Below are 22,874 nucleotides of genomic sequence, written 5' to 3'. Positions count from 1 at the left end.
TAGAAGAACGCCACCATTTTTTTTTTTTTTTTTTTTTTTTTCTTTCCTCCACATCCACCTCACTTCATTCAATTTCTAGGAAATAACAAAGCGCATTCAGCATGGTAAATGCGATTGATACTTTACATTCCCCGTTTTTAGAGATGAGCAGCGGGATTTGACCAAGTCAAGGATGCATGAGGACACGGATAAAAAAGATTCATTAACTCAGGATCATGCAATTTGGTTACGTACTCTGTTTTTCTTTAGGCTTCTTCGCAATACTACCGTGTCAAGCGTCATACACAAACCATCTTCATTAATAGCGCCAATCCCAAGACGGATACGGTCGCAGCACTCAAGCAGCGCATTGTTAAAGCATTAATCACAACTCTGAAGAACAAGAACGACGCAGATTCTGGAGGTCATATCACCTCATCGACGCAGATCCAGCTTTATATTCCAAGCAAAAAGGATCCTAACCAGTACCAGCAGCTAACCGACTCGAAATCCTTAGCAGACTCTGGTCTTGTGGACCAGCAAGTCATCGCTATGACCTTTAAGACCCCTGGTATGCTTCTTCATCACTTTTTACTGCATTTAATTGTATAAAAAAAAAAAATTTACACCTTTTTATTCTGTTTCTTATAGAAGGAGTATGGGAGAATGTATATATTGCGCAACCAGAGGCCGTGGCGGATTTAGATGATTTGGAAGATGAGGCTGAGGAAGTAGAAATCACAAGATCCTCCAAAGGCAAGGAGCGCGCATGAAAAAAAAAAAAAAAAAAAAAAAAAAAAAAAAGCAAGAGTCAGGAGAAAAGAATGATGATATGAAGAAACAAAAATAAAGAGGTTTACGTGAAATAGAGAGTAATATCGTCCATGATTAAAATTGGCTCAGGATGATTAAGCATGGTGCCTACACGTTTTTTTATTCTTTTATTTTTATTCTATTTCCGAGCAAGCTTCTGGATTGAATAGAATAGAAAGTAAAAACTATAAAATATGAATAAATTAATTGCAATCAAGCACATCACTTCATGATTTCATGATTAAGGGTCAAGCCTTTGTGGCACACATTTCTTTGAACGGCGAAAAGAAAAAGAAGGGGAAGAGACAATTCTATCGTTTTCCTTCCAACCAAATCCTTTGCTTCTACATCTCTGTTTATTGATATAAATATTCATACTCTTTATTTTATTTTATTTTATTTTTTTATTCACTCACTTTGACCTTTTCTCCATCAAAACCAATAACCCCTTTATTTGTTATTTAAAAAAAAAAAAAAAAATTACACCTTGAGCTAATAACACAAGGAAGAACAGGAAAAAGTCTCTCTCCGATGAACACGCCTCTGGATTCTACTACGGATCAGGACGAGTGTAGTTCCGCCGCGTCATTTGCTCATTCACTTGTTGTCGCGCCGCTCGATACGGCCAATACCATCCATAACATTAGTCTTGCTCTCAACAATGGGAGCGATGCAACTCAAGCGGATGTCTCAATGGATCTTACCACCACTTCCACGGACGCGGATGCTCTAATGAAAGATGTCACAGATGCAGTGCAGAGTAATATGACAGCTACAGAACAACAGCAACAGCAGCCTGCAGAAGCACGTATGGCTGTTGCTGAACTCCTAGTCTCTCTCGCGCAAAACTCTCGTAGCAATGAGTAAGTGTGTTATAGTACGACATAGGAACATTGGAGAACAAAGAGGACCACCGCCTTCATAAAAGAAAAAAAAAAAAAAAAAAAAGGTATCATGCGCAGGTTGTAAGAAAGACGGGGAAGAAAGGATGTACTGAATCAAGTTTATATTCTTCGGATCAATTTTTTTTAGGGCTTCAACATCACAGGATGATGGAACAGCAGCAGCCACTTCGGCGTTTGTCAGCGCAGTAACAGGCAACCCGCAACCAATAACTGATATGACACAGGAATCGCCAATCTTTAAAAACGCCGTAGATTATGTTGGGTCTGTAAAGAAGGCCTATGAAAATAACCCCAAGGTGTACACAGAGTTTTTGTCCGCTCTCGGGGAATACCATAATCAAAAGTATGAGACAAAGCTGCTATATACAGCCATTACGTTTTTTCTTTTTTTTTTCCTATAAGTATAGTTGTATTATCACTATTGCTCCTAACCGTATAAGAGCAATGACAAAAAAATATGATTGATTTTGTATCGAAGCCTACCATTAGATCGAATGGTACAAACAGTGATGACTCTTTTCCAGGATCAACCAGATCTTTTACTCGGATTCAAAGAATTTCTGCCAGAAGCACAGGAAATTTTGAATCAATTAGTGCCGGTACGTATTTTTTTTTTTTTTTTTTTTTTTTTAAAAAAAAAAAATAAATAAATAATAAGTAAAAAAAAATGGTCTTATTCAAATGGTCAATTTCCCATTTTACATTCCTAGCCAATGATGTATTCGGATTATAAGGGAAACGCGTCTAAAATAGAAGTAAGTAACGTTGGATCTCCAGCTACAACCAGAGCAACTATACCCGCCGCATTGATAGCTACACCAGGTAAATATATTCATCATCCAAAAAAAAAAAAGTATATACTATGGACATGCCTCGTTGACCTTTTATTTATTTATTTCTCAGTAATGGGCGTTCAGCAGCCAGCACAAAACTTTAGTACTAATGGAAGAGATGGCGCGGCAGCAGATTTCCTGAGTATGATCAAGGTATGAAAGAGGCAGTCGAAGAATACACAGCTTTTTTTTTTTTTTTTTTTTATATATATATAAAAAAAAAAAAAAAAAAAAAAAAGTTATACACATGACGCATGACAATTCATTATGTATTTTGCATTTTGGCTTTCAGGAACTATCGCAACAAGAACCGAATATGTATCAACATTTGATTACCCTTCTTCGAAAATTCCAAAAGGACCATAACTATGCAAACGTAAGAGCAGAAATATAAAACAGTGAGAGATAAAATAGGCGAAGCAATAACAGAAGTAGAGGCATAGCATACTCAAGCGCTTTTTTTTTTTTTATTTATTTATTTTTGTTTGAACTCATATCATATCTGCTTCTCCAGTTATACTTTTACGTCTCGATAATTCTGCGGAATCACTCTCATTTGTTACAGAGGTTCCAAAATTTCCTTCCTTCGGTTGTTTCTGGTGTAGAAGTGACAGAGCCAAGGATCATATCAAAAGCACCGCCAGAAGAACTGGTTGTATCCCCTGAATTTATCGAAGCAAAAGACTTTGTACAAACTGTCAAGGTAAAAAAAGCTCTTTCGTCACATGGCCAACTCGTCATAATCAATGAAAGTAGAATACCCATTTATCTCTTCCTTTCCTGTAACACATACCATTCCACGAAATTAAGCTCGAAGCCAAGAACGATCTATCAATGTATGACAGATTTATTATTGCACTGGAAAAATATCAGTATAATGGGTGGACTCTCGATCAGGTAAAACATCATGATCATCCTTTTCAACGCTATTATGAGTTGATGATACCCAATGTAAGAACTCTTGAGTCTCAACCTCTTTTTATACTTCATCCGCACCATCTCATATTAGGTCTATTCAGAAGTCTCGCTTATTTTTTGGAATCATCCAGATGCATTGATCGGATTTAAGCAATTTATCTCATCGGTACCGGCCCAATCTTCACAACTCTGAAGTATATAGGTGTCCCACGCTTGTCACACGTTCCATGAACATTAACCGCACAAGTCATAGAAGCTCGAGATAAATTTTTTTAAAAATCCTTGTGAAGTATTGAATATTGAATTATTTTTTTTTTTTTTTTTTTTTTTTTTTTTCGTATTAGACATGACAAATAACTGCTTAATAAAAAAATGGTATGGGCCATTTAGTCATGATCTACACAACACATTTAGGGAAGGTGAAAGGGAGGGATATCTCAGAAAGTGAAGGGTAATCTAGAAAAAAGAAGAGAGTGTATTTTATATTCCAGAAAATCATAGCTTTCGAAAGTCATTGAATAATGCTCTATGTATCACAACGAGGCAGGCAGATCAATATAAATGACCACCTTTGTTGAGTCTGTAGTGGACACAACAAGTAGATTCAGTGATGTGATGGTTACTTGAACTCCATGGGATACATTTAATAAAAGAGTGTAACAAAAGGAACAATAGGTATCCTTTACTTCACCATGCCGACAGGCAAGTGCATGCACATTAATAAAAAGAGCTTATGTTCGATGAAAATATCAAAGGAAGCTAAAATATCTAATCGATAAAAAGTCGTATGGAAGCTCCGTTGCTCTTTCACCAGGATTTTTTTTTTTTTTTTTTTTTTTTGCTACTTAATGGGATAATAGGCTTCCTCTGGGACACGGTACTCACTTTTCTGCGATTGCTTGACCCATTCTGTGGTAACTAGGCGTGGTACATCAAACGAACTTGCATCAGAGCCGTATAATGTAGAGATCCGCATGGCCTTCTGCCACTCATCTAATGGCTCCAAATAGCAGGGGTCAAACAAGACAATAATCTCATTCGGAATGCCGACATATCTTTCATCCAGCTTGAAATCATAATTGGCACTGACACGATCTCGTAAAAGCTGCTGACAATGCTCTATATTGCATTGGTCCGGCGGCATAATCACAGCGCCATGAAACTCAAGTATTTGAGAAATCATATCCAAGCTGTAGGAACAAAAAGTAGAGCGAAAATGATTCTCTTGTTTAAAAAAAAAAAAAAAAAAGAAAAGAAAAAGACAAAGACGAAGACAAAGACGAAGACAAAGAAAAGAAAGCCTTACTTTTCCCGACATAATTGGTAGCGACATATTTTGTCTAACATCTGGTCTAATTCTTCTTCATAAGCTTTCTCCTTGTCGACATACTCCCAAAAAGGACTTCCCATTCCCAGACTTTCGATTTCCTTCATCCTTTGTGATGATTTGGCGTCAAGATCCGCCATGATCTGAGAGGCACTCTCATCTCTCCTCATACTCCAAAAGTCGATTGTATCAGATAGGACATCAAATGTCGATTCAAATTCTCGTGTTGGGCCTTTTGGGCATTTCGTATTCCAAATTTTCGGCCTTGTAAATGGAGATCCTGGATTTGTATCATCTGGTTCACGCTTTACTTTGTTAGTCGCATATTTGGGCACTGTAGTTGAGGGCTGGGATGCAATTGACTGCAGCAACTGTGTTGGTGAAGGCGGATAAACCACAAACACCTCTAGGCCTTGAAACATGCCAAGAGGCGGTTCACGTTCACCTTCCTTTCCATAATACCGCCGTGTAAGCTCAGCCGCAATCTTCCGTGCACGGCGAGCATCTTCTTGTTCCCAATTTTTATCGAGGTTGTCGATCTCCATCTGTAAAACCACCTCTTTGTCGTCTATATCCTTGTTGACAGCTGATGATTCAATTTGATCAGCAAAATTATTAAGCCTCTTCATTTTATTCCTTGCAGCTGTTTCTTCAGCAGCCTTCAAACGCCTGCGCTTGACGACTTCGCTTCTATTAGGCATCTTGTCCAGAATTTCTTGCAACCCCTCCGCAGTGAGTGGCTCGGTATATGAATCCTTGTACTCGTCCATGATCAATCGGAATTGCTTTTCAGTTTCTTTTGTTGTAAACAACATGTACTTTGGGTTTAAAGGAATTAGCCGCAACTCGTTAATGCAGGCGCGGATCCATGTAGGTAGAACAATGTTTCTATGACCCTTTTTTTTGAGTCCAATAAGGTCAGGCCCTATAATACCGCGAAAGGGATTTGAAGAGCATTGATGAACAAACAATTGCCGCACTCATGAAGCGGATAAGGAAACCCCGGTATTTTCCATGAACTAAAAAAAAAAAAGAAAAAACAATTCCATACCATGAACTCCTGCAATGATGATGGTGCCTTCCACTTGATCGGACTGAGACTGCTTCCCCCCGAATCGCTTGATCAGTACTTCTAACTCTGACTTGGAATGCTGCTGATCGCCCCGTACGACCCAGAAAACCTGGCCTTTGAAAAGATCTGTTTCGATTTTGAAGGCACTCATATCCCCAACAATGCTGTGTAACAGACGTGCTTGCGTTGACTATGAAGGAGACGTAAAAAATAGTATTTTCCGTCTCAGACTCTGTAAATAAAGACAAAAAAAAAAGAGCCAACACACCAACATGTCTCCAATTGAAACGTTGTTCGTCACTTCGCATGCATACCTTCCGTGGCCCAGCCAACTTCTCCTTGACCTTAATAAGCGCGGTAGAACTTCTGGCACTGAATTGTTTGTTGGAAAGCTTGCCTTTAAATTCACGAAACATGCGATGAACTTCACTCATGGTCATACATGAATCCATGTCTTTATCCTGGCGAATGTGTAGGAACCGAGGGAAACGGAGCGTATATTCTGCGGCATAAGAATCCGTGTTGGGTAGGATCTCCGAAGCCTTTACTTCTACTACAATAGACCTTTTTTTATTATTATATTCTCGGTTAGTAAAGCTATATCTCAGCCTTTTTTGGGCTCTATTATTATGAATCAGAGACACCTCAAATACATACTTGGCAGGATCAATAATCACATCGGGGCGCATCTTGGCACTGTCGAACATCTCCACCCATGGGTTCTCCTTGTAATACTTATACTCTTTCCAGTGAGGCGACAGTAAATCACTATTTGCAGCATCGCCATGACAAATGCAATTGAGTATTAGCTGGGAACAAATGCCATGGAACTAGCTTTGTTTCATTAATAAGGACATGCCTGAATTTCCCCATCTGCTGATAAGAGAAGCCGGAACCAAACTTGCAAAATGTCAGGAATTTCTTTCCAGTAGAGGATTTGGATGTATTATCGCGTACTGCGCATAAATAAGAAGAAATGACACCTTGACCACCACGGGAGCCTGTTCCATAGTAACCTCCCACGATAAGGACGTCTAAACTGTCACAGATACCGTCGATATACTCTGGTTTAATCTTTACCCAATCCTTCCCTCTGCCATTAGGTAAATACACTGACCGCGGGTTTTTGACAATGACGCCTTCCTGGCGATCCATTACAGCTGCATCGATTGCATCGATAATGTGCTGCTCTGTGGAAGCGACTTGATATTTTAAAATTTCCAAATGTCCCTCACGCTCTTTGATGAATATGGAGGGTAGCATATCACGTCGAGCCTCTAGCGGTTGATCAATGATGGATGCGCCGTTCATGTACAGCACATCAAAGACAAACACTGGATCGTCGGAGCAAATTTTGAAAGCAACCATTAGTATCATGGTTTGAACGCTATACTGCATGTAGATAAAATAGAAATGAACTGCTGCTTACAAAGCGGTCGTCTTTTATGCTTATCGCCAGAATGATCTCCTCCTGCAGTCTTGACCGTTCCAAAACCAAGTATTTGTTTAGTTGCTGGATCATATTCGACCATTTCGCCATCCAAGATCAGACTTTCAACTTTTGGGTTAATGAGTGGATGGAGGAATGGAGTAAGCGAACCCTCTTCTGACGTAGCCCCATAGAGGTGAGTATATTCTGTAGAGTTCCTGGACCAATATCGATACTTATCCCCGTCTTTATGAACCTGTACGCGCTCTCCATCAAGTTTGGTTTCAATCCAGAAAGTCATATTTCCCATGCTTTCTACTACGTCTTTGGCACTTGGTAGCCTCTTTGAGAGCATGGGCTTGTATGGACGGCCAAGGCTAACAGTAGAGGTGGAAATACGTACTGTTGGGTCCGCACAATCAAGGACAGTCTTCCGAAGGTCACTGCACACATTAAATAGCTCGAAAGCATCTTGATGATAGCATGGAAGAACAGAGTTTTCATTCATGTGAATCTTGAGATCTCGGTTGATGATTCGCACAATCCATTTATTTTCCAAGGGTGTATAGCTTTGGACAAGCGTTTTAAATATGTGTATGTTATCCGATCCTCTAAATTAAAAAGAGAGACATGCTTGTGTTAATGTCTTTCCACATCTCTTATTTTTGCATTCCGATAGTTTGCTTAGCATACTTTCTTGAGAGCCCTGTAAGAAGCCTATTGACATCGCGGATCGTTTGTCCTTGTGGATGGGTCACTAGCGACCGACTGGCCACCACTTCTCGTACTATTAAACTGAAATCACCGCTTGAATCCTACGATTTGAAGCGTTGAGTTTTTTTTTTTTTTTTTTTAATACTATTACTAGTGATTTATCAGGAGTCTTTTTACAATTGGAATTAGATGTTATGGCCTCTTACCCGAGAACCCTCTTTCCAATTCTTGAGTTTAATGGCCGGTTCAGAGCCGGGCAGGATGTTCAGGCTTATGATATACAAATCTGCCATTTTTTGTTCCTTGAGACCATAGCGACCCCTTTCACGATCAAGCTAATGATTAGGGGAATAATTTGATCAATCGACTTGTTCAAACAAATATTGCAAAAAAAAAAAAAAAAAAAAAAAAAGTGCAGAGCTATCCTCACCTGAGGCAAGATAAGCCTGATAACTGGAAACATGTCACCATACCCATTTTCGCGCCATTCCTACAGTTGTTGGACCCAAAATAAAATAAAACAGCATTACATTTTGCTGGAAAGCGAAATAAATAATGAAATTGTTTTTCTATTCTCTTATTTATTTATTTTATCTATACCTGGAAATACCTGCGCAAAAGTGGCGACTTTTCTGTGCGTTTTCTTGAAATTTCTTCCAACAACATTACGAGATCATGAAATGGCGGGCTGGGCACTGTTGGATCATTATCTTGGTCATTATTAGTGGAGGAAGATTCATCTTTGGGAATAGATATTCGTGAAGCCCTTTTAGAAGAACTATCCGGTGTAGTGGCCATTGAGCTTTGTTTTCTTTTGTCAAGAAAGGCAGGCTTTCAGTTTATCTGATGGTGCTCTAACGGTTAAAAGGCTAGTAAATCGCAAGGGTGGAAGTAGCAAAGAAATTAATAAGAAAAAAAAAAAAAAAAAAAAAAAAGTGTGTTGTTACTGAGCATATTGGTGGCAAAGAAGGGCACTGATCGTCACGAGTCAGATGCAGTCACATGGGCTTCGCTTGAAATGGAATGAGATGAATGATGAAAATAACAAGTTTTCTTTTTTCTCATTCTAGTAACAGAGCTTCAATAGGTTCGTTACCATCACTCAGGGACGGAAAAAAAAAAAAAAAAAAAAAAAAGAAAAAAGAAATGTAGCAATACAGGGTCATGGTGATTTGTCTTTTGTAGCCTTTGTTCCCGCCTCGTCATCGGCTCTCGATATTGAACCCTCATAACCTTACTCTTTCTCCGCCTTTCTTCAGCCCCGTTCATAATGCCAGAGTCAAGAGCCAATAATCTCGTTCTCCAATACAAACTTCTTCCAGCAGAAGATGTTCCAAAGGCCTACAAAATAGAAATCACAGGTGAGTATTTTTTTAGCTGTTTGGTTGTTTATTTAAATACTAGTCTATTATTTTTCTTTGCTTGGTATTTACTGGCTCTTCTGCAAGAGCTGATTGTAAGCCTTGATGAAATTTCGTGTTGATAGCTTGTGCTTGTATATATACAGTCGTATTGTCATTTACGTTCCTGACGCCCAATCTTCTTTCATCCAATCAAATGGCCATGAATCTCTTTCTCACATTCTCCCTATTGGTAGAATATCCCGAAGATGAAGCCGCGTCGCTTGAAAACCTGGTTTATCGGCAAGAAGCTGCACCTCAACTTTTTCTTGGATGTTACACAACAGCGACGGGAATGAAAGCAGGTACAGGAACAGGAACAGGAACAGGTGCTGAGCAGGTGCTGCAAGGCGATATCCTTGTTGGATACATTGTTTCAACTCTGTCATCCGATCTGCATCTCACTCATGCATCCATGTCCACCCATGATCCCAAGGGGACCTCTGTCTGCATTCACTCTGTTTGTGTCGCAAGGGCCTACCAACGTCGGGGAATTGCAAGCGCGATGATGAAAGAGTACTTGGACCATTTGCGGCGTCTCAATAACAATAACAACAACAATAGCAGCATCGATAACAATAACAATAGCAACAGCGTCAACAATAGCAATCCCCCAACATCCGCATTGCCTACTGTCCGTCTAGAGCGTGTATTGCTCATTGCTCATAAAGAGTTGATCAGCCTGTATACAGGAGTAGGCTTTGAGCTTGTTGGCAAGAGTGAAGTCGAACATGGCCCAGATCCATGGTTTGAAATGACTTGCACCTTGTGAAAGATAGAGAAAGAAACACACCCACTGATTATTCCCGCTCATCTCTCTTCCCCTTGTTTTTTTTTTTTTTTTTTTTTTTTTTTTAGCTTTTTACGAAATAAAGTCAAAAAAAAAAAAAAAAAGGTGTACATGCTCGAAGGCATCCAATTTTTTCTTTAGTAATTGATGAGCTTTTTCATTCTTTTCAATTGCTCCCGCTCCCGTCTTCTTAATGATTTATCGCGTAAACATAACGCTGAAAGCTACAGCTCTTTTGACAATACACATAATTTATTCGACTCGTCTCTCCCGCCCTTTCTCTCTTTTTTTTTTTTTTTTTTTTTTTACCACGATGTGTTGCTTAAATACACAAACATTATCAGTGAGCTAGTGCATGCAAAGTAAACCATGGACTGCATGGAGTATTAAAAAAGACAACAAACAATGCAAAGCGCGAAAGTTGCATTAAAATTCACTCCCCCTTTTTTTTTATCTTGTACATTACTCTTGGCCGAACAAGAACAAAGAAGAACTGCTTTGTTGAAGAGAGAAGTTGATTTTTCTTTTCTTTTCTTTTCTCAAACCACATTGATGGAAGATGCTATACTATATTTTATGTAAGAGTGGAAACAAACATTTGCCCACATCTGATCAACATCAAGGTTCTCAATATGGTTTGACTTGACATGAAAGCTTATTATAATACTATCGCCAAGCATCTCCCTTTCTTTCAATATTGGATGGGCTGAATGCCTCCATAAACACAAAGCGATTAGAGTATTGGAAATCGCCCCCATAATCACACAGTCCTCATCTCTTCCCTCCAAGTGAATTGCTACACTGACAATTTTTTTTCGTACTTTTTAGTGCCAAACTTTTTCCCCACTTTTTACCCTCTTCTATTACTTCGTGACAATATTTGTCACACAAGTAAAAAACTTTTTTTTTTTTTTTTTTTTTTCCCCCTCTTCTAGTACTCTTAGCTGAAAGATGCATACAAGTTGGATGATGATAGTTTACTGTGCAATAGGAAAATAATAAATCGGGAAATATGAAATAGGCGGCAAAATATTCAAAATATTTAATGAATATCAATATAATGCTTTCATTAATAAATGTTTTCTACCAGTCATTGTGCAGGTTTTACCATGTCAGTCAATAGCACTGTCAACCTTAAGAACACTCCTTCCTTTCCCTTGTTTGGTACTCCAGAAAAAAAAAAATAATGGTTATGGTTATGATTATGATCCTGATCAGATGCATTGACGGTATCGTCATGCTTAAAACACGCGCGCATAGACATATACTTTCAATGTCATTCATGGTAAAAAGATCATGCTTATTGCTCTCTTCATTGTCTTTTTATTTATTTACTTAATGATCATGCTGTACAAATGAACAGAAAAAAAGAACTACAACAAGACGAAAAAGAAAAAAGGGCGGCAAAATATACAAATACTATTACATAAAACGAGGGAGGAGGACATTGCAGCCTGTGCATCTACATTAAAGTCAAAGAAAATAATAACAATAAAAACGTAATGGTATAAAGGACGGGAATGTACAATTTGTCATCATGATGATAAAAGCCATGGGACCAGTCTTGGCCCATGTCTCCATGGAAGTGTTAATTAAACATATCGTGTCTTGGCTTATGCGAGCAGCCATGAGTCGATAAAAAGTGCCAGAAAAAAAAAAAGAAAAAAAAAAAAAAAAAAAAAAAAAAAAAAAGAATGTGGAGGCAAAGTGAGAAAACAATTACGTCGGGAACAGTTCCAGACAAGAAGGTTTCACACTAGCTTGGGTTTGATCCGTAAGCACAGGCAATAAGAGAAAGTAACAATGAATCTCAAACAATGTGGGATCAAAATAATTTGGTGATTGTCGTGGATGGGCTTGATTGTATTCCGCCCCTGTTGGTAGAGAAAAAAGACTCGATTTGACTTGAATCTAGGCGATGCACTGTACATTTTCTTTTGATTGATCAAGATTATGTCGGTGCATCATCCCATTCACAGCGTTCCCACTACCTCCAAAGCGCTTCAAACGTTGGTATTGTTGCTGCTGTTGGGGTGTAAGTTGAGGACGTTGAGACAGAACAGACTCATATTCGTCGTCACTGCTGCTGCTGCAACTGTCATGGTGAGAGAGAACAGGAGAGCATGGAGGGGATGAATGCGAACAGGTAGATGCCGACTGAAGAAGCGAATGAGGGGAAACGCGACTGGCGCATGAGCGTTGTTGTTCTGGTGATAGTTCAAGATCATCTGCAGTGCTCTGAAGTATGTTCAACCGTTCGTTCATCTCTTGCCGCCAGCTATTGCGCATCTGTAGTAGCTCAGACTCCTCTGTCGTTGAAAGCTTGCAGGGTTCGAGGGCAGAGCGATCATACTCGTCGCCATCATATGTGAAAGAGATCTTGACAAATCTTGAGAACTGTACAGATTTGCAACTACTTGAGCTGCTTGATGGTGAGGAAGGTGAGGAAGGTGAGGAAGGTGAGGAAGGTGTGGATGAAGGGAGCATGTTTGGTGTGCATACCATTGACTCCATTGATGCCAATGTGTGAAAGAGAGATAGGAAAGAAAGATATGAATGGATGGTTGAAAATTTGATAGCGGGGAAGTGTGCGAGAAGCACTTTGTTTAAATAGATGTTGATTGATGAGAATAGGTGAAGAGAAAGAATTAAAATAAAAAAAAAAATAAAAAATAAAAAAAAGGGGGAGAGAAGAGGAGATCCTTTTTAAATATTTCTTTCAGAAGATCGTGTCCCACAACTAAGAGTGAGTGACAATGTCTATTGCACTAAAATGGATAAATGTTTGTACTAATCCTGCGGAGCTAATGAGAGGCTGTACAACAGTCTATATTTTATATTTGTGAATACATAAGCCTGTTCAGAATTCTGTTCATCTAGAAAGGGGAAAAAAAAAAAAAAAAAAAAAAAAAGTTTGGTTAAGAGCAGAAAAGAAGTGAGGATGGTGGAGAACTTGTGCTAGAGCGAGACTGGTAACCCAACTACCAGGCCAGGGAGGAGAGATAATGCAAAAGGTTTTTTATTCAAAACATATTCAAATACGAATACATGGCATGCAAATATATATATATATAACTTATAAAAGTGTTATTCATGGACCAGAAGGTAAAAAAGACGATGAAAAAAGGAGCTAAAAACGGGACAGACATGAGAAAGGGAAAAAGAGATCAAAAAAGAAAAAAATGACTTGCTTATTTGATAATGAATACATGTAAATGAGAATATGGGAATAGACCAATTCAGTTATGAAAGAGTCGGTATAAAAGTATATGCAATTTTCAAATAAATAAATAAAAATGTATAAAAAATACATTATATATATATATATTTATATCGATTCATTAAAAGTGAATTAATTCCTCCCTACTTCTCCTCTTTTGAGAGCTTAGTGGAAAAACAAGTGCTGAGCTAGTGCCTGACAATGACGATGAACAGGCGAGGATGAGCACTAAAACTCTGTATAAACTATGGGTTCAGTGCGTATGTATGTATCAGGAGTGGGTTAATAAACCATTAACAGAAAAAAAAAGGAGAGAAAATTGCAAATAAACGTGGTAAAACCAAAGCCTAATAGACTATAGACCATCGTCTTTCTCGGTCTCTCGGCCTCTTACTGTTTTCTTGAAAAAAGAAAAAAAAAAAAAAAAAAAAAATCAAATGCAAATTCAAATACAGAGAGATCATTTCAGAATGAGGGACAGGGAGTAACATCTTCACAAATTTATTAGATATCAGGAAACATGTCATGGTGCAGCAGGCTAGGTTAGGCTGGGATCAAGACATTTAGCGGAGGAGAGACTGCTAGGCCTCTTTTAGTATATTCAGATCGCGTCGGACAGTGCATCATATCCAACTTTGGGTTGACTCAAGAGAGAGGCGTGGGTAGCGCTGTAGTAATTTTCACACACACTGATCTAGTCTTAGCAGAAACAGTTGTTTTTCATCCTTTTCCTTTCTTTTTCTGATCACCAGGACCGAATTTTAGTTGATCATGACATGGCCTGAGAGCGACAGCTTGACATGACCAGGAACAACATTATCATGGTATATACAATGCAAAGAATAAACTGCCAACATGATCCACCAGAAACACGCAAACACAAAAAAAGAGTTTAAGAAATGAATTTTATATATATACCAAAATAAACATATGTCTTTACTCCCTCATAATCTTCAGCTCATTTCTTTCATTCGCTTTGTCTATCCCTTCTCATTAAGAAAAGAAAGTAATTGCTCTCCATCGCTTGCAATCAAATGAACGCAAACAGAGCGATAAAGTGATAAAGTATTTCCAAAAGCTGTGCGTGTTATAAAAATCTCAGGGTGATACTTCAAAATACGGCTCCATTTCTTCCTTTGGATCGCCCATGTGCATAATGTGTTTGTATGAGAGCCATAAAGTGTACATGTATACAATCGCTAGTGCCATTTTGAAGCTCAACTAGCGAACCTTGAGACACTGCTACTCACGCCCCATGCATCGTAAAATGCTCTCTCTTAACTAGTCGAAAACAGAAACAACTCTTCTTAAAGAAAGAGAGTAAATGGCGATGCTAGAAGGTTGCACAAGGTTACGAATGAAGCAGCCATAGGCCGTTGATCAACAGAAGTATATAAACACGAGAATAAAAAAAAAAAACAAAAAAAAACGAGGCACCATCAGCCAATAACTTGGTGCCGCTTGTTGACGCTCGCATTTTTCAATCCTCATGGCGCCATTATGAAAAAATAAAAAAATAAAAAATAAAAAAAACCCCGTTATCTTTTTTAATTTTATATATATATATATAATATATATATATTTATTTGTGATGTAAAATCGCATGGAATAAGAATAGACACCATGCGAGACATATGCCCGACGATTCAAAACGCTGTTTCCCTCATTGAGAGAAAGTATATATATACATTCATGTTTGCTCTCGCTGAGTGATTTGGTGGCCAAGTGAGTGAAATAATATATATATTATATATTATTATTATTACCATTATTACTAGATTATGATTATTACATATTATTAATATATATATTATATATATATTTTTATTACCCTCTTTAGCTGTAAAGGGTTACAGTCCAACGGCAAGGAGGTCAATGTTTGATGTATTGAGCAATCGTTTTTTTACGAAAAGGGATAAGGAAAAAAAAAGAGTCGTAGGAAAGTGCTCGAAATTACATTGATGCACGCACTGCACTTTTGTATATATTTGCAATTCAATCCATAATTGATTGTGGTAAACATCTGGAGTGAGCTCTTTTTTCTCTTTTTTGTGTGGACTGGTCCGACTTTTTGGTGTTGTCTCGCTGATTCTGGAAAGTATATCCCGCGTTTCCATTTTGTACACTTGTATCCTTTGTGGCCCGTAAAGAACTTTGTTTACAGTCCAACTTCTGCATAACTAGAGTCTGTACTCATTGTTGAGCATCTCCTTTCTAGTGTGTGTGATCCCTAACTACAATTACGGTCTCTTGCTCATTGTTTTCAGGCACAACTGAGGTCCTTTGCGTCCTTTATTCAACCATGACTCTGGAGCAGAAAGAAGCATTCCATGCCTTACAAGTGACTGGCAAAGTTCAGGGACAAAGCGGTGCAACTAATGACCCGAAGGAAAGAAAAGGGAGAAGAAATCATGGTGCAAGAGGCTTTGAACAGCCCAATTTCTCCCAAATCCTTTTCGTTTCTTGTTTGGATCCTCGAGGGTTTTTTGTTCATTGGTCTCATTTCTCTATACTTCACGCACCTGTCCAAATTTACATGCAATGCATGCATGCACTGAAGCCCAAGGTGCAATGTACCACACACTTGGCTCGCCTGTCTTTTGTTCAGTGTACTGTTCAATGGTGAATGAGAGCAGGCCCATCCTTTCTCCCTTTCCCCCTTTCCTGTCTACGACCTCCCAGCGGAACGTGCACTGGTTCATTCAGACAGTTTTTCTGTGTTTATTGTAGTGCCACTTGCCTCCCTACTACCCCTTTTTTTCTGTTGTTGCTTGTGCTTTGTAACGCTTCATCTTAATAGCAAACATCTTCATTTTGTGCTGTTAGAAACTCTTTGAAAGAAGAGTAACGTGGTAGCATGGCAGAGGCAGAGGCTATGCATAAACCTTCTCCCTTCCTTCTCATCTTCTCATCTTCTTTCGTATTGTGTTCAGGCTCTATTTTCTTCTTCCAGAATCTTTTCTTTCTTCGTTTTTTATTTTTATGTAAAGACGTGTGACTATTCCAAATTACGGATACATTGAGAAGACAAAAGGTGGAGTGATCCTTCAGTGAACGTGCAGACAAAAAAAAAAAAAATGTTTTCAAATCGTCTTGCAATATGCAAACACAAATACACACACAAAAGCACAAAACAGAAAGGCGACAAACATGTACAGTAATTGAGTTTTGATAAGAGAATAGTGTTGAGGACATGCGGCGTGCATGTTAGAGTTTGTCCCCAAGCGCCACGCGTCGTTGTCGTTGGATTGAGGAATCAACCTTAAGACCCATGATGGGACCCCTGAAAATCGTTCGTCAACTCAGACACTCATTTATTATGCGGGAAGTTTTCAGAAAAATACAAAAAAATCATGCAAGGCTACAAAATGATGATCTCCCATGCCTACATGAATTTACAGATATAGAAGACACGGTAAGATCAAAGACTTGAATGAATGATATATACATATATATATACATGTATTTGGTCAGTAGCCACGAAAACTCAAAATTGTAGAGATTTTTCTTTTTGGGTTTTGTACTACTGCACCTTGAAAAGGATTCAGCAGAGTAGCATTATGAAGCCATGTCGCGCCAAACAGGTTTTTAACTGTTGGATAAAGAATATACTCTTTCCTTTTCTTCTCTGGTTATGGCTACTCTTGATGCTTTTTTGAATTAATCGGTAGAGTATACAGAAAACAAGAAGAGCTCAGGAGGTGAGGCTATCATGCAACAAAGAAAAGGAAGAGTCCAGACAAGTCTGTAGTTTAGAGATGACACGGTTGGTGACGTTGATTGTCTGGAATGAGCAAGGCGGAGGATTTGCAGAGTCGACATTCTTTTCCTCTCGCTGCTTTCTTCTCTTCATTCAGGCTTCAAGATGTATTTTCTAGCCCGTGCGTGCTAAGGCAGCCCACAGACTAAAAAAAAGGCTCACAGACTTTTTTATGCAGCAATTCAACGTTCGTGTACAACCACGCAATGATGAATCAAGACGGGATTCCAACGTGCGGGACAAAAAAAATGCTGAAGGGAAAGGTTGTTATATGTATAATTGAAGATCTGGTTGTATTTGACTATGTCATGCGTTTTCATCATATCCAGAAACTAATCACAAGGCATGAATTCCAGTGCATTCAAGAGTATAGAGCGAGAATAAGCATTATTGCAGATGAATGTAATTCAGACTACCTTCGCCCCAATATCTGCGTTGTACATAGACTCATATTTCTGTATTCCATACTCTGGTCTATATCCATGAACTGAGGCTCATTGTTGGTGTGATCCTCAACCAGGCACCCTTTGATGAGATTTATATACTGGGTCACATTTTGATTACAAGAGATAAAGTTAGTCATCGTATTTCCAGTAAGACAAACCATATCCTGGGTGTGCAATCCTCTAAATTAATTGTAACACCAGGCAAACGTTTAATTTAGATAAACTATATACATGGGTTTGTATCTTGGAAAAAGTGCCTCTTTCCTATTGGCCAAACTTCACCCTACCTTTCTTGTCCTTCTCATTCGTTTGTACACAGTCTATCAATATGCCTTACGAGAAGCAAGCCCTCACTTGAGTCTTGTTATAGCTTTCTCTTTTTGAGGGGGGAAAAAAGGAAAACTGACAAGCTTGAATGCTTCCCATCAAGTTTCCTGCAATCAACATAACGCTTGCTTCTCCTTCCCCTTTGTCGTTGACATCCATGTAAAAGATCTGTCCCATTGTTTGTATTTGTTTCTGTAGTCCTCCAGTGGAAGTCCAAATCATTTTTGTGTGTGCATCGTTGCAAAAGCCCCAATATCAACGATCGGGTGCTCTTCCAACCGTTTGCCCCAAATAAATAAAGCTAGCAATGGCAATAGCGAGAAGTGATATGCCCGGAGAGAAACACAGCCTGAAGAACAACCAGTGCGAGCGGTCAAACAGACAACATGGCCCTCATCTATTCGAGAGTGGCTTTGCATAAATATTAGTCTAGAACTAGAGAGTCTATTAACCATAAAAAGCTTTAGTATAAATGCACATGTATAAGATTGAACCATAGACCATCGTTTTATCATAAATCATAATAAGGTTTTCTGTGCTTAATCTCTTGACTTTCCTCAACTTGAACATCTTTTCTCTCTCTTTTGAAAAAAAGACTTGTCCTCCTCTCTTTTCACTTTGCACTCCCTTCTCTCCACCCCTTACTCCCCTATTTCTCTCCCCTACTTCTCTCTTCATCCATCATAATCGATGTCCACGGTCAGCACTGCCCTTTTTTCACTCTTTTAAATTATCTTTTCGTCTAAATTTAGTGTCAATAAGCTTATGCTCGCTGTTTGTTGGTAGAGCTTCATTTTCTAGCCTTCCGCTCATCTTTTTTGTTTTCAGACAACGTGTTGATGCACGCAATGAGCATTCATTCATAAAAGAGGCAGTGAGACAGAAAGAAAGAGAGAACAGGATCTCTCTCATTCGCATCATCTCTCAGATTTACACATCATTTCAAAAAAGCTTTTTTTAAATTATCCCCTGTTCCTGAATTATTTTTTTTTATTGAATATAGACCAACTGTCATTATCCCACTCTCCACTCTATTTTACTGTTATCTTTCCATTGACAATATTCAAATATGCCACCCTTTGAACTTCAACAAGAGGTACTGCCACTTCAGTTGCCAATCCAACCCTTGAATATTTCACGACGTCGCACCTCCCGCACTGTGTCTCGATCAGATGCTTTAGCTGCCGTCGCCAATAGTATTGCTATCAATCCCACGACAAGTAGAGATGGGTTTGTCATTGGCAATGAAATAGACCCGAAATATATCAACAATAACGCCTCAAGCACATTATCGTCACCAACTACAAGCTATGGTCCTGAATCTACAGCGGTAGCAACATCGGTCGTAGACTCCAAAGATGCTTATATCTCTCCATTAGCTTGGCTCTCACGAGTGATCACAAAGGCTGGCCAAGATGAACGGCTCCATTATCATTCTAATGGTCAACATCATCACCACCATCATCATCACTGTCATCACCGGAGTCATGTCATTGAGAAGGAGGCAACAAATTTACCACTCAAGAGGCAACTTTTCACCAAGGCCACTGTTGTTACTTTGGAGAAGAAATACGCAACTGTCCACTGGGCTGGTATGTTGATATTTTGATTGCTTTTTCCTGCATTTCTTTAAACAGACTATGTACAGAGAGTGTTTTTTCCTCCCTAAACTAACACCATCTTTTTATTTGAATCATAGCTGAATTTTATTGTACTATTAGTTCGCCGTTCTTTGCACTACCTGTTCTTTTGTACTTGGACCCCGCTTTTCGATGGTCTGCACCAGATATCCATGCCACTCATTTTGCCATCTTCCTTGCTGTTGTAACTGCACTCACGTCGACATTATACCATGCTACCCTCTATAAGCTTTTTTCTTCGCTCGACGCTTGCTTTGCGACTATCATGTTCTATACCAACACTATCTCTTTACTCCGATCCTTACCTGACCCTTATGCTTTGATGCTTCCAGACCTCATCTCAACAATCGTTCATTGGTATTGGACTCCATATATCATGAGTACATGTATGGTCACACTATTTCTCTTTTCATGGAGAAGAACCGCCATGCTATCGTTGCTTCTCATGATCCTCATGATCCCAGCTTCCGTCTGGGGATTTGTTGCACATGAATCATGGGCAGGGCTGGCTTTTGGATTGGTGGGCCTCTCCATGTTTGCTGCTGATCGACTCCGTTTGTTCTGTGGCCATTCCTATTGGCACCTTGCTGGTGGCTTGAGTCTGTGGTATGGCATTTCAAGCAGCGCTCTCTCGCCAAAATGAACTGATCATTGTAAATGTCCTCTTAACAAGCACAAATGAGGTGGAGGTGAAAGGGATAAAAAAACATCTAGAAATCTAGAAGAATAAACATAGAAAAAAAAAAACGCGAATTAACTCAACTGCGCAATAGACACACGGACCCAGCTTCGAATTATTCTTTTTGCTATCCTTACCATCCATTAATGAGCGTTTAACAAAAAAGAGGCTTTTTCCTTTGATGAGGATAAGATGATAAGCAACAACACAATATCTTTTTATTATTTTTTTTTTACTTTTTTATTATTATTATTTTCTCTTAAGTCAAATACTTTTTTTTTTTTTTTTTTTTTTTTTAACCTCTATTATGTTCACGTTCGCTAACCAAGGGAGTATTGGCTAATGGGGCTAGGAGACTTATTAAGCGAGAACAACTCATCACAAAGACATCATTCCCACCACGGCTCTGTGCATGTTTGGCCCAACCAACATGCAATTTCAGCTTAGCAAGCTGTTCGAATCGATGGAAATGTGCACCCAATCCAGGAACACGTGCCAATACAAACGCTAGATCAGAAGCAAAGGTGTTGGCGCAAGCTGAAGCTAAATCAAAATCCAAGTCTTCAGCCCTCAATGGCCGTGATTGTGATTGTTGTTGAGGAGATGTCTGCCATGGTGCAGTCGTTGGTGTTGATGATGATGTCGAGGTGCTGCTTGAAGCCTTGGGAAAGTTACTGGAAGACTGATTCAATAAATCATTTGCTAATGGTGTTGCCGAAAGGTTCTCAAGTGCTCTTGCACTACCATATTGAAATCGACTGGACATTCGGCCAGAAACCGCTATGCCTGGACTGGAATGGCTACGTTGAAGACATGCGAGCGCAGACCTGGATCGACTGTGGGCACCAGTCTCACGGTTCTTTCTAGTAGGACAACTCAACGACGTACTTGTACGTGTGAAACCCAATGCTGAGGTGGTTGACGAAGACAAGGGGGATGTAGAAGAGGTAGAAGAGGAAGAAGAAGAGGAAGAGGAAGAGGAGGAAGAGGAAGAGGAAGAGGATGTTGATGATGAGGAAAGTGATCTAGAGCACGCAAGATTATGAGATTTGTCTGGAGCCATCTCCATAATGGGTCGCTCCTGTTCACTAGTTGACAAAGATCGTTCCATTTTTTGGTTTGGCTGTCCATGATAATGGCAAGTGTTGTTCTCCAGCCGATAGCCTATAACTGATCGTGACTGAGCAAGTTCAAGATGACCTATCATTTGTTCCTGATCTACAGCCATCATGTAATCCTCATCCAAATCATCCTCATCGACATCCATTTCGGATGAAGATTGGCCATGTCCACTGTCCCGTCTTCGAAGACCACCTTTGGCTTCGATTTCAGACAAGAGCTCGTACTCATTTCGTTCCATCATTTCATATTCTCCCGCCTCTTCCTCCTCGCCCTCGACCTCATGAGTCTCGAAAGGTTGCTGCTGCAAATGTCTTGTTTCTTCTTGCTGAGGTCGTTGAAGCTCTTTTTTTCGATGTTCTGAGTATCGGCGCGAGTTCTTCATCATGTCCATGACTCCTTCAATCTCACGATTCCTCTCCCTTGCAGCAATATTACCGCAGACGACCCGTCTATAGTCCTCCACAACATCTCGATAAAGCTCAATGGTTCCTTCGGCCGCAAATGTTGGGTTGGCTACATGCCATTGCAGAGCATGGTTCTTCCAGCTTTGTCCACTACCCTCAACACCTTGATGTGTAGCAGCTGGTGCAGTCGCTTGTGCTGGAGGAGGAGCGATGACAACGTTCCCTATTCAAGTGTACATGTACAATTAGTCAATTAGACTTAACACAAATAAAAAAATTTCTAGGAAAAAAAAAAAAAAGCCCCTTACCAGTGTTAGATCCATTACCAATATTTGGATTAGTGTTATTTGTAACAAGATTTGTGGATCCTACATTATCATTCTCTTGAGACGGGAGGACTGGCGGTGGTACTGCCGTAGTGGGCGCAGAGGGTGGTGCCAAGGAAGGAGCTTCCAAGCCACCCTCGACCGGAATCACTGTGCCACATACGCTTTCGCATCCAAAGAGGTAGGCGCGTTTGATGAAACTATAAAGTGTCTCGTATTCTTCACCAGGGGGGTTACCGACGCGATCCGGTAAAGCGTACCGGACATGGTTCCTCACAGGGTGATGATAAAAGTGAACCTCTCTGGAGTGAGCTGCCTTCCATTTTGTGAATAGTCGAAGGAGTTTATGTTTTCGGAAATGTGGATATGTCACTGGGTGGCAATGCTCATGGAAGGTACGCGAAGTCAAAAGTAAGGGCAAGATATAGGTTGAATAGTATTGAGGCGTCGTAGCCATTGGCAAGAGCGTATTAAGAGCTTGGTTCAAGATCTGAAACCAGATCTCCAATGGTAGTTCTGGTATGGAAGGCATCCTATCACGGAAGAGGCTGTGTGTTCAATGGAATGTAATAATGAAGATTTTTAAATCTAAAAGAAAATAGCAGGCAAATGTTACCAAGATGGGGAAGAATAGAATGATAAGTATGAATAAAGGAATGATGAAGAAAAGACGCTGTCAATTTTTTTCAAAAAAAAAAAAAAACTAAAGAGGAAAGTAGATCTCAACAGAAAGCGAGTGATGAAGAGGAAGAGGAAATAAGAAAGAATGA

General features: G+C 39.4%; 7 protein-coding genes across 7 annotated transcripts; 4 read left to right on the top strand and 3 right to left on the bottom strand.

The window, feature by feature from the left end:
• Window positions 1-101: 101 nt before the first annotated feature.
• BCR41DRAFT_370619 (hypothetical protein) lies at window positions 102-752 on the top strand (the record flags this gene model as incomplete). Its single annotated transcript, XM_022026547.1, has 3 exons — window positions 102-104; window positions 250-550; window positions 631-752. The coding sequence occupies 3 exons, from the start codon at window positions 102-104 to the stop codon at window positions 750-752; spliced, it is 426 nt and encodes a 141-aa protein (XP_021881352.1).
• Window positions 753-1,203: 451 nt separating this feature from the next.
• Window positions 1,204-3,738, top strand: BCR41DRAFT_353333 (hypothetical protein). The gene is made up of 9 exons (XM_022024126.1): window positions 1,204-1,655; window positions 1,825-2,040; window positions 2,176-2,296; window positions 2,408-2,519; window positions 2,601-2,683; window positions 2,823-2,906; window positions 3,045-3,233; window positions 3,341-3,427; window positions 3,540-3,738. The coding sequence occupies exons 1-9, from the start codon at window positions 1,324-1,326 to the stop codon at window positions 3,639-3,641; spliced, it is 1,326 nt and encodes a 441-aa protein (XP_021881351.1). The 5' UTR covers window positions 1,204-1,323; the 3' UTR covers window positions 3,642-3,738.
• Window positions 3,739-4,288: 550 nt separating this feature from the next.
• Window positions 4,289-8,876, bottom strand: BCR41DRAFT_386406 (ATP dependent DNA ligase domain-domain-containing protein; the record flags this gene model as incomplete). The annotated part of the gene is made up of 11 exons (XM_022027788.1): window positions 8,591-8,876; window positions 8,421-8,480; window positions 8,197-8,325; window positions 7,970-8,091; window positions 7,277-7,887; window positions 6,707-7,181; window positions 6,505-6,615; window positions 6,162-6,411; window positions 5,827-6,037; window positions 4,755-5,700; window positions 4,289-4,638 (listed from the first exon to the last, which is right to left on the bottom strand). Exons 1-11 carry the CDS (start codon window positions 8,786-8,788, stop codon window positions 4,290-4,292), a joined length of 3,462 nt encoding a protein of 1,153 aa, XP_021881350.1. The 5' UTR covers window positions 8,789-8,876.
• Window positions 8,877-9,236: 360 nt separating this feature from the next.
• Window positions 9,237-10,215, top strand: BCR41DRAFT_422033 (hypothetical protein). Its single transcript, XM_022030096.1, has 2 exons — window positions 9,237-9,351; window positions 9,588-10,215. Exons 1-2 carry the CDS (start codon window positions 9,261-9,263, stop codon window positions 10,160-10,162), a joined length of 666 nt encoding a protein of 221 aa, XP_021881349.1. The 5' UTR covers window positions 9,237-9,260; the 3' UTR covers window positions 10,163-10,215.
• A 1,660-nt stretch (window positions 10,216-11,875) lies between these two features.
• On the bottom strand, window positions 11,876-12,844 carry BCR41DRAFT_353329 (hypothetical protein). Its single transcript, XM_022024125.1, has one exon. The coding sequence runs from the start codon at window positions 12,692-12,694 to the stop codon at window positions 12,092-12,094; it is 603 nt and encodes a 200-aa protein (XP_021881348.1). The 5' UTR covers window positions 12,695-12,844; the 3' UTR covers window positions 11,876-12,091.
• A 6,158-nt stretch (window positions 12,845-19,002) lies between these two features.
• Window positions 19,003-20,216, top strand: BCR41DRAFT_396142 (hypothetical protein; the record flags this gene model as incomplete). The annotated part of the gene is made up of 2 exons (XM_022028785.1): window positions 19,003-19,525; window positions 19,633-20,216. 2 exons carry the CDS (start codon window positions 19,003-19,005, stop codon window positions 20,214-20,216), a joined length of 1,107 nt encoding a protein of 368 aa, XP_021881347.1.
• Window positions 20,217-20,547: 331 nt separating this feature from the next.
• Window positions 20,548-22,670, bottom strand: BCR41DRAFT_386405 (hypothetical protein; the record flags this gene model as incomplete). The annotated part of the gene is made up of 2 exons (XM_022027787.1): window positions 22,087-22,670; window positions 20,548-22,001 (listed from the first exon to the last, which is right to left on the bottom strand). Exons 1-2 carry the CDS (start codon window positions 22,634-22,636, stop codon window positions 20,548-20,550), a joined length of 2,004 nt encoding a protein of 667 aa, XP_021881346.1. The 5' UTR covers window positions 22,637-22,670.
• Between the last annotated feature and the right edge of the window lie 204 nt (window positions 22,671-22,874).

This window comes from Lobosporangium transversale, assembly GCF_002105155.1.
Source record: "Lobosporangium transversale strain NRRL 3116 chromosome Unknown BCR41scaffold_18, whole genome shotgun sequence".
NCBI classification, from domain to species: domain Eukaryota; kingdom Fungi; phylum Mortierellomycota; class Mortierellomycetes; order Mortierellales; family Mortierellaceae; genus Lobosporangium; species Lobosporangium transversale.
The sequence above is the reverse complement of the archived record's forward strand: the minus strand, read 5'-3'. Positions and strand labels throughout refer to the sequence as shown.

What these genes read in the sequence shown, in the direction of transcription:
- BCR41DRAFT_353333 (XM_022024126.1), top strand. Translation starts at nt 1,324, where the DNA reads ATGAACACGCCTCTGGATTCTACTACGGATCAGGACGAGTGTAGTTCC. An exon ending in CAAAACTCTCGTAGCAATGA is followed by an intron (nt 1,656 to 1,824) that starts GTAAGTGTGTTA and finishes AATTTTTTTTAG; the next exon opens with GGCTTCAACATCACAGGATG. An exon ending in ATTTCCTGAGTATGATCAAG is followed by an intron (nt 2,684 to 2,822) that starts GTATGAAAGAGG and finishes TTTGGCTTTCAG; the next exon opens with GAACTATCGCAACAAGAACC.
- BCR41DRAFT_353329 (XM_022024125.1), bottom strand. Translation starts at nt 12,694, where the DNA reads ATGGAGTCAATGGTATGCACACCAAACATGCTCCCTTCATCCACACCT.
- BCR41DRAFT_422033 (XM_022030096.1), top strand. Translation starts at nt 9,261, where the DNA reads ATGCCAGAGTCAAGAGCCAATAATCTCGTTCTCCAATACAAACTTCTT. An exon ending in CTACAAAATAGAAATCACAG is followed by an intron (nt 9,352 to 9,587) that starts GTGAGTATTTTT and finishes CCCTATTGGTAG; the next exon opens with AATATCCCGAAGATGAAGCC.